Source organism: Podarcis vaucheri (genome assembly GCF_965113315.1).
Source record: "Podarcis vaucheri genome assembly, chromosome: 3".
NCBI lineage: Eukaryota > Metazoa > Chordata > Lepidosauria > Squamata > Lacertidae > Podarcis > Podarcis vaucheri.
In genome coordinates this window covers 82268955-82284824 of record NC_138761.1, presented here as the reverse complement: position 1 = coordinate 82284824, position 15870 = coordinate 82268955, and the positions used below count along the sequence as shown (strand labels likewise).

The 15870-nt window shown below is 37.9% G+C and overlaps 1 protein-coding gene and 1 long non-coding RNA gene across 4 annotated transcripts in view; one reads left to right on the top strand and one right to left on the bottom strand.

Moving 5' to 3' along the window:
* Positions 1-15870, top strand: part of LOC309529142 — a 598034-nt gene that overhangs the window by 450732 nt on the left and 131432 nt on the right. The window lies entirely within an intron of this gene.
* The window catches only part of RNGTT (RNA guanylyltransferase and 5'-phosphatase), a 133550-nt gene that overhangs the window by 46312 nt on the left and 71368 nt on the right, over positions 1-15870 (bottom strand). For 2 of the 3 annotated variants that reach the window (XM_082216894.1, XM_082216895.1), the window contains exon 12: positions 10393-10461. The exons of the other annotated variant lie outside the window; for it this stretch is intronic. In XM_082216894.1, coding sequence (XP_082073020.1) covers positions 10393-10461 — 69 coding nt within the window. The remainder of the gene's footprint in view (positions 1-10392; positions 10462-15870) is intronic. 3 annotated transcript variants of the gene reach the window in all.

Here is a 15870-nt window from a genome sequence, read left to right as displayed (position 1 = left end):
AGTTGAATTAAAACTGCTGTGTAAGGTGGATGGCTGGGTCAAAATGGGCCTATTCTGTGAATTAAAATGTTGGCTATTGTCTGTATTCCAAATAATTCTGCCCTCCCTCTTTGATGTATACCAAATGATTTTCAAGTTTAATTTCCTTTTGCCTTCCCCTTGCTCTGAGCAACCCTGTCAGACTCCAGTGAGTGTGCAATATGGGATAATTATGCTAACAAGATCTGTAAAATGTAATTACCTTTTCCCAGGACAACCTCTGTACTGACGTTCTAATAATGTACACTTACATAAAACTTAAAATGCAGCTGGAAGCTTTTAAACATAAGGGGCTGAGAAGTAATTCCAAACCAAGAAAAAAGGCATCTCCAGAGTGACTCATGACAGTAAAAGTTTATATTTTTGTTAATGCTCAAATGACCACTTGACAGAAACCCTGCTAACAATCACTGTGAGCAAACTGTGAGCAAAACAGCTATTTGAAAATGATCTACATGCCTATATAAGATAGGAACCCCCACCCTTTGTTATCTGTTTTCATACACAGAAGAAATTGGTTTAGTTAAAAAGTATTACTTTTCTTTTGCTACACCTGAATCTAGGTTAATAGTAACAATAATTTATTATTTGTACCCCAGCCACTCTGGGCAGCTTCCAGCATATATTAAAACATAATGGTTATATTTCCACCAATTAATCTATTTTTTTTCTGGATTATTAAAATGTCTGGCCAGACAAAATCCTAATAGGTATTCAAACGGAATTATTTTGATACAGTGCAAAGGGGAAGTTATGGAAACCTACCTGAAGAGCTACAATAATTGCTACATGTTCATGTCAAAAAACTGATTGTGGATCTTCATGAACATCAACAGGTTTGGAAGAAATGAAGGGATTGGAAAGCAGCAGCTACTAGAGTTGTTTACCAGTCACGCCACAATAGTTCTATAAGTCTACAGGGTCAGGACAATGTCTGGTTTGTGATGCTGATATTTTGGATGTTCACAAGCGAAATTTGGATGTAAGAGTTTTCATGATCTCTCTAGGACAATACTGTGTTTTAGCAAAAAGCTTACCATCAGGACCTTCATAAAAGTCATTATGGGACAAACTGTAGGACCCACTGAACATTTCAAATAATTGGACCAAATAAACCTAATAAAGGATAATGAACACTGTGGGATGGCTGAAATTAAATTAAATTAATCCTAAGGGTAGCCGTGGAGCAAAAAGGGGTAATATTATTGCATTCACATTTTTTAAAAAAACAACCAGTAATTTAATGTTGCTGATCCCTAATCTGAAATGTTATCATCTTGTCCTTTTCTTCTCTATTCCTCCTAAAATACAGAAATGCTGAAAAGAAGCAACATAATTGTAAGTTTGTGACTTTTTTGTTTCTAGAGATGAAAGAAAACTGTTAATAGGAAGGAGGAAAGAAAATCTTTACGTGCCAGCATCAATAACCAATATGAAAGCATTATTTACAATATAGAGGATGCACTTATGACAGCAATTAGAATAATTTCTACATATAAGAATTACAAGAGCTGCCGGCAGATTCCTATCACATTTGTCATAATTACCTTTCTAGGAAAACTGTTACCATATAAAGTGGCACCCATATAAATGTACCTAACTACTTCACCTCAAGGTGCCGTTTTAAAAAAAGACAGAGAAAATTAAGATTTTATAGTCTTTTACATCAATTTATTGATTACTTCACAAAACACTGTCTGGCAACACAGTTTAAAGGCTTTCTTTTCTCTAACTCACAACTTTGCAGTAAAGCAGAGATTTCAGTTGCATGTCTATCTACCTGTGGTTTTTTTCTTAAGTCAATACTGAAGAAGCAAATTTACAGTTTAATTTTAAAGTAAAAACAAAAGTACAATGCCTGGGTGTCAGAAGTATTCTGTAATATTCCACTGTATTAATTTTGCAGTGCAAAACACACAAAAGGGTTTGAGAAGAAATATTCCACCACTCACTATGCATGTCAGAGGACAAAACCCTTTGCAGGTTGAAGGCCTATCAACATTTGCAAGCAAATGTCATGGAAACGAAAGCTCTCTCCATGGTAACATCATCCCTGGAACAGCACCTAGCCACAACAACATCGAACATACTGTGACCTTGTCCCGGAGCATAACATGTGTTTTTTTTCCTTCAAACTACTCACAATATTCAATGTGCCTGACAACTGTACAAATTTAATCCATTAAATTTCAAATATGCAAGTTTCAGTCTGAAGCTGAATATACACAAGAGGAAGCTGATGAGCTGTTATAAAAGACAAGCGTGAAGAAAACAAGGTGTTGACAAAAGTTATTTATCCTTGGTCCTTAAAGTATCAAAGCTTCAGTACATGTTTCAGCTTGACTCATAAAGTATACCAGGGCTCTCTCTGTGGTGCAATACTACAGAAGGGTATGGAATATGGCATTGGGCACAAAATTCACTCCTGGGACTCTCAGCCCCAAACCCTCCCCCACTTTTTAAAAGCCAGTTTCTAGCTGCCATAGCTTTTAAAGGTATGCTTGAAAGTATATGAACAAAGCTTGCTAAAATCTCAAAAATCAGAGATATGATTCAATAAGATATTCAGAGGTTGGCTTGAGGTGGTGGGTGAGTGGGTGGGGTGGAGATCTCCGGCATTCTTGTCCTTGTCACCATGACCAGGAAAGCCAGAGTTCTGCAAAATTATTATTATTTTGCAACCAACAACTTCCTTCCAGGTTAAAAAAACCTAATCTTTATTTGAAGCATTCAACCACTCAATTATTTTTAGTTTACATAATGTCTACATGTGACAGAATTCACATTTTGAGACTTGGGGTTGCCGCGGGACATCATTTCGATTTCTTTATACGCATGGATCTAGCAAAGCGATTGTTCCAAAGTTATAAATATCACGAGGATGATGACTTGCTAGAAACTTGCATGTTGTCATCCACAACTTAATAAACTCTTACCTTTCAGGGCTTTTGAAACTACAGAGAACATTTGTTCAATATGTTTATTATCCTTCCTTCTTCGATAATAATAAAAATAACAATAATAAAACCTCAAGGCAGCTTGCACAAGAAATCCATATAGATGAACTAGCTCAATACGAAGATTAGAGCTCAGCTAATGATTTACTATAAATAATTTATGACAAGTTTAGCTCCCTTTCATTTGCAGAATATTCACAACCTGATCAGTCTGCCCAAACATGTTCTGAAATGTCTATGAATATTTTAGTTCTGAAATGATGGCAGGTTTTAAAAAGCCAAGTCTCTTGTGCTTTACATGACAAACCAACCGAACTGCACTGTATCGATTCTGGTCTGTAACTAGGTGCTCATGCACACACATGTAAGCCACTCTTTAGGTATACTCTAATCATGTTTGGGGAACACATGACGGGGAGGTGTGGGTATAAACAAGCTAGCTCTGCCCCCTGCTTCCATTCTGTGCATAATGCCCACAAGTTGCAGGGCAATCTTCTCCAGTGGGGCTCTTCCTGCACTTCTAGAGGCTCCCTGCACATTTTAGAAACCCACCATCAATCAAAGCCTTAACCAGTCCACACACAAGGATCACTTTCTGCAAATTACTGTGCTGCTACAGAATAGACAAGTACGAACCAACTTATATAGGGAACCCATTGACCCATGTTTACCTGCTTCTTCTAGCTTCTACCCAGAAAGACAAAACCGTTGTCTACAGCCAAGTCCTACAATATAATCACATCTGTTCAGATCCTGCTCTGGAGGGTAGGACTCAAACCGATGGCTTGAATTTACAAGAAAGGAGATTCCAACTAAACATCAGGAGGAACTTTCTAACAGGAAGAGCTGTTTGATAGTGGAACTTGCTTCCTTGAAAGGTGATGGACTCTCCTTCCTTGGAGGCTTATAAGCAGAGGCTGGATGACCATCTGCCATGCATGCTTTAGTTGAGATTCTTGCATTGCAGCGGGTTGGACTAGATGACACTTGGGTCCCTTCCAATTCTACAATTCTGTAATTCTCTGATAAACTCCCCAGCACCCCAATTCTACTTGACCTCTTTCCTTTATTGTGGGATGTTCTTATCACTAGAAGCACTATAGCACAGAAAACTCAAAAAGTATATCAATGGCAGCAACAAAACATAAAATAGCACATTTCTGGGAAACTAATGCCATCTGTAGACATGCTATTTCCTGAACAATGTTAAAAATGCTAATGATGTTCAAGTTTACAATACCACTGAGAACCTTATTATAACAGCAGAAAATATCTACTAAAGTTGTATGTCTAAAATGTCTCAAGTTATGGTACAAATATGTACCATGGGTGCTAATATTCAGTATATGGTGAGAAATATAAGCTTGAATGTTTTCTCTTTATTTTTAAAATACATTTTTAGAAAAGAGTTATTGGCAGGACTTCAATTTAGGTTTGATACAAAAACCACTGTGAGACCCTAGATTCTAGGGGAGTCCCCGCTCCATAGGAACTGAGTATAAGATTGACTGGTAGCACATTTGTATGTGTATTGGGAACATTTATAATATCCCAGTGCAATGTATAAGGTACCCTTACTCCCAACCAATAAAAAAAAATCCTCCCATTTATATTGTGTTTGCCTGTCTTCATTTTTTCTTTAAACAGCTCTTCATATAAAGGGGTCATACATATCTGCATAGGACATTAATCAATTGACACTGATTGCAGGCAGTGGGTATTACAGTGATATCAATATTAAATAATAATAATGCAAGGACATCTACTTCTAATAATGGTAAGTAAAGCCAAATCTTAGCTTTGCATGCACAGTTTCTAATTAACATTATTGAAAAATCTCTTGCCAGCTCACATAATAGTTTTCTTAAAAATCATAAAGAACTAAGAAACATAGAGCACCAATTATACCCTAGGAGGTGGTTTAGGGGAAATTGCTTCTGTGGTGTAGCACAAAACATAACCTTTTGGAGCCATATAATAGATTATTAACCGGTGCAATCTGAAGTGCACTTTTACAATGTGGCACACTGATGAATTTGCCCTGCTTCATTTGGTATGATGTAAATAACTAATAGGTCATTATGTTTTTTTTTTTTTTTTATAATATTTTTTATTAGTTTTACAAAAGTTTTTATAACAGACAAACACAAAAAAGAAAACAAACAAACAAACAAGTATAATTTCATAATGTCATTTCATAAACTTCTTTCCTCGGACTTCCCCATACCTCCCCTTTCTGCATCCTCATGTCCAAATTTTATAGCAACTTATAAATGTTTTTTCCAACTCTAATTCGTCATAGTCCTTTCTTATTCTAATCTTATATTACTGCAACCCTTTCTCTCTATAGAATCTCGACATTCTAAACTTCATCAAGTTTATAATAGTCCTTAAGATAAATCTTGAATTTCTTCCAATCTTCTTCCGCAGTCTCCTTTCCCTGGTCTCGAATTCTGCTCGTCATTTCCGCCAATGTCATATAGTCAATCACTTTCATCTGCCATTCTTCCACGGTGGGTAGATCTTGTGTCTTCCAATACTTTGCGATCAGTATTCTTGCTGCTGTTGTTGCGTACATAAAGAAAGTTCTATCCTTTTTTTGCACCAATTGGCCGACAATGCCCAAGAGAAAGGCCTCTGGTTTCTTAAGAAAGGTATATTTAAATACCTTTTTCATTTCATTATATATCATCTCCCAGAAGACCTTAATCTTCGGGCATGTCCACCAAAGATGATAAAAAGTACCTTCAGTTTCCTTACATTTCCAGCATTTATTATCAGGCAAATGATAAATTTTTGCTAGCTTAACTGGGGTCATGTACCACCTGTATACCATTTTCATCACATTTTCCTTTAAGGCACTACATGCCGTAAATTTAATTCCGGTGTTCCACAACCTTTCCCAGTCAGCAGACATAATATTATGACCAATGTCCTGTGCCCACTTAATCATAGCTGATTTAACTATTTCATCTTGTGTGTTCCATTTCAGCAGCAAGTTATACATTCTTGACAAATTCTTAGTATTGGGTTCTAGCAGTTCTGTCTCGAGTTTTGATTTTTCCACCTGGAAGCCAATTTTCCTGTCTTGTTTAAAAACCTCCGTTATTTGATAATAGTGGAGCCAATCTTGTACTTTGGGTTTTAGTTTTTCATGGCTCTTTAATTTCAGTTTCTCTCCATCCTGTTCTAAAATCTCACAATACTTTGGCCATCCGACCTCCATATTAACTTTCTTATGGGCCTTCGCCTCTAAGGGTGACAACCATCTAGGGGTTTTGTTTTCCAACAGGTCTTTATATCTCATCCAAACATTGAACAACGCTTTCCTTACAATGTGATTTTTAAAGGCACTATGCACTTTGATTTTGTCATACCATAAATATGCATGCCAACCGAATGCGTTATTGAAACCTTCTAAGTCCAAGATATCTGTATTCAATAACTAATAGGTCATTATGGATTCCAGCTAGCTGAGACTGTTAAAGAGTATTATAAAATATTTGTGGCTAAAGCTAACTTTACTCCTTTACTCCTTTAAATGTATTTAAAAGTGCTGTGAAAGATTTTCTACTCAAAAGTACAAAGAATTTGAAGGCATATTGAAATTTACTCGCTTATTTCTGGATAATACAGCTAGTTTAATTTAATGAGATGTTGGTTAAAAAGAAAAATTAGGAAAATACACCATTTTAAAGTGTGGGATTTTAATGTATTTAAAAGAAATCCTAGATACTGAAACCCTAAAATAACCAAAGGTCAAAAAATGTATTTTGAAACTCATTCCCGATTAACAACAACAACAACAACAACAACAACAACAACAACTTTCCTTACAGAATGCACATTTCTAATTCATCTTTCTCTATATGGAGTCAGAAATCACTTTAGCAAAGCTTTATAAATGAAAATAAGCTGTCTTCCCTTTTCAGAGGAAGTCAATAATGCTTCTATGCAGTAGGTAAATCAATTTTGCAGAGACTGCTTACTTAAATATCAAGTGGCCTCAAAAGCCCAAAAAGACATCCCACAGAAGGCTGTAATTTCCAAAGCAACTAGCTTAAATAATTTTCCTTAAGAGTAAGCATTTTGAGTTTCTCTGACCAGTACCATTTAAAAAGAAGCAAAGATTTCTGAAGTATCGGTTTGAACAAAAAAAGGATAACACTTGCAAAAGGGGCATGTGAATGTGAATTTATAAATCTGCAGTATTGCTTAGACTGAAAAATGCTCCAATAGTAAAAACTATCACTAAATTGGTACAATTTTCCCTATAAGAAAGATTGTAGATTTATAAATAAGTTTGCATTCTCATTGCAGACATAGGCATTTTAAATATCTACTCTCTCCAAACAAGTGGCAGAGCAGAGAAAAGAGATGAGCAGAATAAAAGCAAAGGGTCTGAAAAAGAAAATAGAAGAAGAAATAGAAAGGAAGTAACATCTCATTTTCTGTCCCCACAGTGCGTATTAATGTCAAACTATGTGCACATTGCAGGCAGGACAGCTTTAAGCACTTCCCTCTGCTATAATCAAGGCACTTGATATCACTTAAATGCTATCAGAAATATCTCTGTACTCTGATAAGGCTATACAGTGGTACCTCTGGTTACACACTTAATTCGTTCCGGAGGTCCGTTCTTAACCTGAAACCGTTCTTAACCTGAGGTGCACTTTCAGTAATGGGGCCTCCCGCTGCCGCACAATTTCCATTCTCATCCTGGGGCAAAGTTCACAACCTGAGGTAACTACTTCCGGGTTAGCGGAGTCTATAACCCGAGGTACCACTGTATATAAAATAACAGTCCTGGGATGGTCAAACTGTAGTTCAGGGGTCACATGTGGTTCTTTGACCAATCTAACTGTAGCTCTTGAGCCAACAAGGTTGTCTGTGCATTTTGGAGTTCCTGGCATCCCCTGCCCTCTGCAACCACTTGGGCTGCAGGTGCCACTGGGGGTACAGGGGAAGTCTCAGGGATTTAGCAGACAGAAGAGGTAATTTAAGAGGCAGGCGGTGGGGGGGGGATTACTATACAGTGGAGAGGGAGGAGAATGCTGAAGCAGCATGGGGTGGGGGAGAGAAGCAGCTGCCTAAAGATGTGGAAAGAAGCAGAACGTCACCAGTTTATGGGGCCTTCCCCAATTCATCCACCACCCATGATCTGCAGGCCACACCTAGAAAGGGGGATTATGACTCTGCTCTCTACAAGGGCTTTTCAAAAGGCATTAAAACCTACAGGAGAGAATTAATCTGCACCTACCCTAGAACTTTCCCTTCCACCCATGGCATTAAGGAGGCCTCCTTCCAAGTTAAAAAAAACCTTAATCTTTATTTGTAGCACTTAAAAAGGATCTTGTGTAACTATTTCTGCAGGAAATGAGCTGGACAAACCTCACCACCCTGCAGTAACATTTTGTAATTTGATGGTGGAGTTTGCAGTGGCATCTTATCCTCCCTTCTATTCATGCAAGAGTCTTGGAAAATGCCATTTATATACATAAAGTAGCCTAAAGCATAATATTATCAGGATGTAAAAAAATATATATGCAAGTATGAGGAAGCAAATCAAAATTTAAGCCAGAATGGAAGATATTGTATTCAATGTTAAAGGAAGCATAGCCCTATGAAATGTATCATCACAATAAAGGAATTAACTTGAAGGCCCACTATGATCAAATAACAAAAAAAAGTTTTATCTGAATACCTTCCTAGATCACAGTTAAGGAGAAATAATCTAACCACGTTAAAATTAAGCAGTCAACAAACCTGACTTTCTGCATTCATCAGAGTAGCTGGCCAAACTGAAATCAGCTGATAATATTGTATATCAATCTAAAAATGAATTAATGTTTAACTACTGTGTAAAGGTTGTGCATATCTCGTGGCTCTCAAACTTTTGATGGTTGGCATCTGTGGCTCAAAAGGTCTGAAACTTTGGCCACAGTGGTAATCTATAGTTCACAAGATCATGTTGGCAATGTGGGCTCTTGTACATAGGAAAGGATATAGACCAGAGAATAATACAACAGCACAAAATTATCCAATTTTCTATGGTGGATTTCCAAAGTCTTAAAGATTTGTACACTTGAAAAACAACATTTATACCTACAAGAATATCTACAAACAGGATGAAAAAGATACACTAAGAGCCTTGTGTCTTCTAAAGTTTTAAACATCACATGATTAGCATTTGCAATCACTAATACATATTGATATAAAAAGATGGACAAGATGTTTCAAAGCTGTCACTGAAAACCAAAGACAGATGCAGCATCTTGAAATATATATGTGGGATGGGTGGGTTTCCAAAAGACGAATTTTTCATTGGTTATATAAACACAGTGACCTAATATGGGTTCACTATGTCTTACAACTTATGGAAAATAATATGAGAGATCTGGCTTCTATCTTTGGGATACAGAGGTCAGACTGATTGCCAACGGTGCTCCAACACTACAAAAGGCTGTACAGTTATCATAAATCCAGACTAGGCTAACTCAAGGTGTCATATAGTTAAAATCCTCTCTATTATTATTCTAGCTATAGGTAACACATTAAAAAAATGAAGCAGGACAGCTCCATGCTACTGTCTACTGTACAGTGTCTACTACAACAGAGAATTAACATTTTTCTCTTACAAATGTTCTTTGCAGCAAAGTCCCTGAGATAAAAGAAACTACTTACTATTAACTTGTACGGAAACTGGGGTTTAACACCAAAGCTAATGACATAAATGTCAATTTTTTTTATTCATGTTCCTCACAGGTTTATGGGTGATAAATATGTCCTGTATTTAGCCTATTCAAAGTCACCACAATTTGAGGAAAGGAAAGTAGTATTACTACTGCTTCCTTTTCATATTTGTTCCATATAATTACCCTTTCTGTTGCTTTTCTGTATATTTAACTGCCAAGTCAATATGTATGCCATTCTTTCTCCCATTAACAAGAATGTCTTTTTGCAGGAGAATTTCCACAATTCAGAAATAAAATAGTAAGCAAGATTTGTACATTTTCATTCAGTGCCAGCTTTTATTTTATCCTTTAAGATAATTTACTCAAACACATTCAATCAAATATTGATAAAGATAGAAAAGTACAAGCAATGTGCTCAAATATTCATGGTCTTTGTATTAAGAAGTGCTTGCGGAAAACTAATAATTTGATAAATTTTTGTGAAGGTTTCAAGATAGACACAGGATACTGCATATCTAAGCCAATGAATTCTTCAGAAAGCCAAAAAGAATGGATTTTAGGGTCAAATAAATAAATATTTGCTTAAATATTTTTCTGGCAGTGAATGATGAAATTCTCAAGAGCACAAGTTGATGAAACCCCCCACCCCATAGCGAAAGCATTATACAGTGATTTAAAAAGTCAAAATCATGGCAACTTACTCCTACAGGCTGAAAAATTAGTCCGTCCACTTCATGACTGACTTCTCTAGCAAAATTTCCCTCAAGAAGCTGTAAAAAACATCAAAGAGTTATTTGGTTTTACAATAATAATAATAGTACCCATGCCAAAAAATAAGACATAAACATCTACATCAATGCAATAAGGCATTTACTGGAAAACACTAGTTTCCAGCATCTACTACTCACTTCTCATTAAATAAAACAAACAGGTAAGTTTAGAAGATAAGCAGAACAATGAAAGCCATGAACTAATTCCTTTTTTTCTAAAGTTTGCATGCTAACGATTGCACTGCAAGAAGTCATACGGCCAATTCAGACTCAACAATCCTCCATAGATAAAGCACATCTTATTAGACATTGTACAAGCCTTGCACCCAAGTGCCCTGACCTCGCCTCCATGAGAGGCAACCGCCAGTAGACCTGGATGATTCCAAGGAAAATGCATAGGAACCATTTTACATATTAACTGTCCCTATATGGGTTGCATTATTTCCCCCCGACTTCATGTGAATGATTGCTGTGTTCAGACATAATAGTAAACAATGATTTACTATTAATAACTTCTCCCAGCCATGCCACTCATAGCACACTAATGTGGCCAATGTGTTCTCCTTTTTATAAGTCATCTTGCTTTTGAATATCCTTCCCAACAGCACATATTTTTTTATTCCTGTTAGCTTGTGGAACTTGGAAGCTTTTATTTGTGAAGATTTTATTATGAAACCCACAAATATTTTGAGATAGAAGTCTGTTGAGGTGAACATTTTGTTATTAGCAGTTTTATATGATGTCCTCAAAACAAGTCCCTGGAGACAAAAGTTACTTCGCAGCAATCTGTGGGATGAACAGAACTCTTAAAACCTAGCCCTCATCTGAACTAAAGAATATTTCCATTTTTTAAAAAAAGCACCATAGACTACTGATCTTATTCTGCAAAAGATGAAAGGTGAACACCCATGGCAATGGTAAAAAAATACACTAAAAACTAACTTACTTTCCTCAAAGATTTTGAAAAAAGACTAAAATGGCCTCACAAAGCATAACTGATTCAGTACTTGCTGATTTAAAGCATACATATACTACAAATACTTGCTGAATGAAATATAATTCACACTAAGGAATATGTCAGTTTCAACCACTGAGCTCAAATAAGCAGGGCTTAAATATACACTCTGTCTCCACCTATCTGAATTCTGAAAGTTTTATAGGGGATATACACATTTTCTAAAACTTTAAGGATGGTAGATTGAAGAGGATGAGGATGCTTTTCAGTGCACTTGAAGATGGGAGGCAAAACTAATCTGGCATCTGGCAATAGATAATAAAATAATCCTTGCAAAGATACATAAATATGATACAATTTTTTGTTCCAGTGATTATGGTATGGTATTTTAGATTAAAAAGGGACGCGGGTGGCGCTGTGGGTAAAACCTCAGTGCCTAGGACTTGCCGATCGCATGGTCGGCGGTTCGAATCCCTGCGGCGGGGTGAGCTCCCGTCTTTCGGTCCCAGCTCCTGCCCACCTAGCAGTTCGAAAGAACCCCTAAGTGCAAGTAGATAAATAGGTACCGCTTTATAGCGGGAAGGTAAATGGCGTTTCCGTGTGCTGCGCTGGCTGGACAGTGCTGGCCCCCGGCCTCTTAAGTGAGATGGGCGCACAACCCTAGAGTCGGAAACGACTGGCCGGTACGGGCAGGGGTACCTTTACCTTTATTTTAGATTAAATAAATAAATATAAGACAAAGATAAACCAAGCAATGATTATTGGGACATCTGGGGTGAGCTATAGGTTTTGGTCAGCTTCCCCACCCCAACAGACCATTTTGACAGGTGGCTGGGTCCACCCACATGAACATCTCCTGACATCACCATGATGTCAGGTGGACCAACTTCAGCTATCCCAGCCAAGTTTCCAATTTTGTTACAGGTAACTCTTTGGTATTCAGAGATGGCCTGAGCATTAGACACCATTTTCCTTATGTGTGTTGTCTCTCTCTCATCTTCAGTTCCTTAATTTACCAGTGAGTTCTGAGCAGCAGAGCTAGAACGGCTCGAATACAGGTAGATGAAGACACCAAGCACAACCAAATACAAGTAAGAGTTTTTCATACCTTAAGAGCAGGATAAAAATCTAACTTCAAACAAAATAAACAAAGAACAGCAGCGGCAATTTTAAAAAAGAAAACCCTGTTGTATTTCTCCAGTTAAGACAGATATAGAACGAAGCAGCTGCAGCATTTCCAGCCTTTGCAACAAATCAGAGTGAAAAACGGCTGCGTTCTCCGCTACTTTTTGTCTTTTTTCTTGAAAGGAGGAAAAGCGAGATAGTACTCCTATTTCGACGACAAAACTGAAGCCCCTACCCCACGCTGCCCCCAGAGAGCTCCTTGCTGAGGTAAAATTTCAACTAGTGCCTTGCCGGTCCACAGCCCCAACTTGCAATGTAATTACTGTATCTGGCCAGTTTTTTCAACATACTAGGTCAGGATGGCTGTTGGAGAGAAGGAAAGTTCACTGTACAAAACTCTAAAGATAGCACAATGTTATTATCACTAACTATAAATTGCAACATAATTGTGTGGTTTTTTCCTGAAAAAAAGGAAAACAGTATGAAACTGCTGCTCACTAATAGCATCAGCTCACTAATTACTATCCATGATTCATTAGAAGCATTCCAAACCTGATTAATGTCAGGTCAAGTTTAACATATGACGGGGTTTATTAGTAATGCTTTGCTATCCCACAGCTTGTCAGTCTTTCACAGCGAGCACCATCTGTTACATGTAGAAATAAGTCAGAACACCGGTAACTCTGACTTAGTGCTAGTCACTAATGTATGCTTTCAAAGTTGTCCAGGACACTTAAACTAATAACATTTGACAGCATTAGAAAGCATGTCTGACATATGTTTGCTTGCTTTAAAGGCTATTCCTACTACTGCATCTTCTTTCAATATAAATTGCATATGATTTCATATAACAATCATGCAAAATGAAACATGCCTGATCTTAGAAGCCTATGTTATTATTATTATTATTACTAACTATAGATGAATCACACTCAACATGTTCCAAGCAATTATAAAACATTGTATCAGAGCAGTGTTCAATATACAGATCTGGTTTTCATAATCAACAAATAATCCTAAACTGTAGACCTGGATTTCCAGAATGATGAAACTGCAAATCTAGGAGCATTCCCCACAGTCTCTTTAGTCAGTGCCCTGAGGCAAAATGGTCTCTGCCCAAATGCACCCCTCCCAGATGGACCCTGCAGCCTCTATATTTACATCTCAAAAAAGGTTCTCTCTCCTCCTTGATCTTATAAAGGGGGAGTTATCAACTGCTCAACTGTTCTTCAGAAACTTTCAAAGTAATTATCTAACAGTAAAGGTAAAGGTACCCCTGCCCGTACGGGCCAGTCGTGACAGACTCTGGGGTTGCGTGCTCATCTCGCTTAAGAGGCCAGGAGCCAGCGCTGTCTGAAGACATTTCCGGGTCACGTGGCCAGCGTGATGAAGCTGCTCTGGCGAGCCGGCACCAGCGCAGCACACGGAACGCCGTTTACCTTCCCGCTATAAAGCGGTACTTATTTATCTACTTGCACTTAAGGGTGCTTTCAAACTGCTAGGTGGGCAGGAGCTGGGACCGAACGATGGGAGCTCACCCCGCCGTGGGGATTCGAACCGCCAACCATACGATCGGCAAGTCCTAGGCACTGAGGTTTTACCCACAGCGCCACCCGCGTCCCAGTAATTATCTAATAGAGCAATCCTAAATTTATCTACTCATGAGGAAGTCCCACCAATTTTACAATAGAGTGTCCTCTCAGTTGGTTATATACAGAATTGTAGCCTGAACAATTGCAGCCTAAAGAGAATGGACATCTTTTTATCACCTATTTTTTAAATGGCACATCAGTTGAAACCCAGGCAACAGAAATCACATGTTACATTGAACCTGAGAGCAAAAGGGATTAAGAATATGGGTACCTTGTTATATTTAACGCCTCCAAGAAATTATCCCCCATACATGTAGTGAGAATATATTAAAGTTTAAACTGAGTGCGCAATCACATTATTAAATTCAGAGAGATAATTCAGTGCCTTGGTGTGTTATTCTTTTAAAAGGTAAAATTCTTCCATTAATTTCCCCAAGATGGTTTCAAGTGCTACTCAAATAAGAAAACCAAACATGTTTTGAGATGATTTTGCTGTAAGATGTTGGCGAACACTTCAAAAGGAAGTGAGATACTTAAGGCATAAAGCACCATTTCAAAGAAAATATTTTTCGGAATTTCATTACTGTGTATTCCAAATGTATCAATCAGAATCAGACAATGGCTGCTTTTGCCCATTCACATTACAAGGACAAACAACAGTGAACCTCAGGCTCTTGCACTCTTCCCTCCTACTCTAGCACAGCTGCAAGGAAGAGCCTAGAAACTTCACTTCTGCTTCATATTAAATGCAACTTTTCATGACATCCGGACCCAGACAAACTGTGGTTAAATTATGGCTTGGCTGGAACCAGCAAAGATGTCCCCGTTTATGCTGGGCCTTACAGACCTTACTATATTGCTGGAGGAATTCTCCTGTGGGTTTACTCATGTTTGATTGTTGCTTGCATCAGAAGCTGGCAGAATAAGTTCGGAGTGAGACATGGGAGACTCCTCTGCTGCAGTAGGGACAAAAGTGGTAAGCTGCCAAATACTTGCGGTGTGGTTCGTATAGCCTGGTTTCTTTGTGCCATTATGACTCTACCAGTAATGCCAAAATTCAAAGCAAGTTTTGAAAATAACCCACCAATTTCATATACTGTTTAAAAGCAACAAGAAAAGGTGCATTTTGGCAGTCTGGAGGTGGTGAACATGCTGGTTTGGAGTAAGAATGCAATATTATTATTATTAATAATAATAATAATAATAGCTCTGTTCATCGCCTATCCTGTACTATTCCGGGGTACGAGTCCGGCTTTGCTGATCTGCTTTTTCACTTCATTAGTTGAATAGGAGTATTGTACTCTGAGGAATACATGGTGTGAATTCTCAAGTTTGCGTTTCTGTCCAATGTCTCTGAGCAAATACAAATGCCGTCGTAAGGACTGGATGCAAACAATGGCTTTTGTGATATGCGCTGGGTAGAAGCTGGAAGCATGTAGGCATGTGTAGTGCTCAGCAAGGTTTCCATTTTCAGGTGGTGCTTGTCTGTCCATTATGTAGTTGCACAATAATGTCCACTAAACGAAATAGTTCAGAGATTGGGAAACCTTTTCAGCCTGAGCTTCTAGGCAACCTACCAGGAGTGGCAGGCCAGTGGTGGGCAAGGCCAGAAGCAAAGGTGAGCAAGAAATGCTAATTTACTTGCATAGTCCTCTCTTCCTCCATCCAAGGAAACAAGAAACATTATCAAAGTTCAAGGGCACAATTTAGCCAGGCAAAAGCACTTGAGGAGAGTGC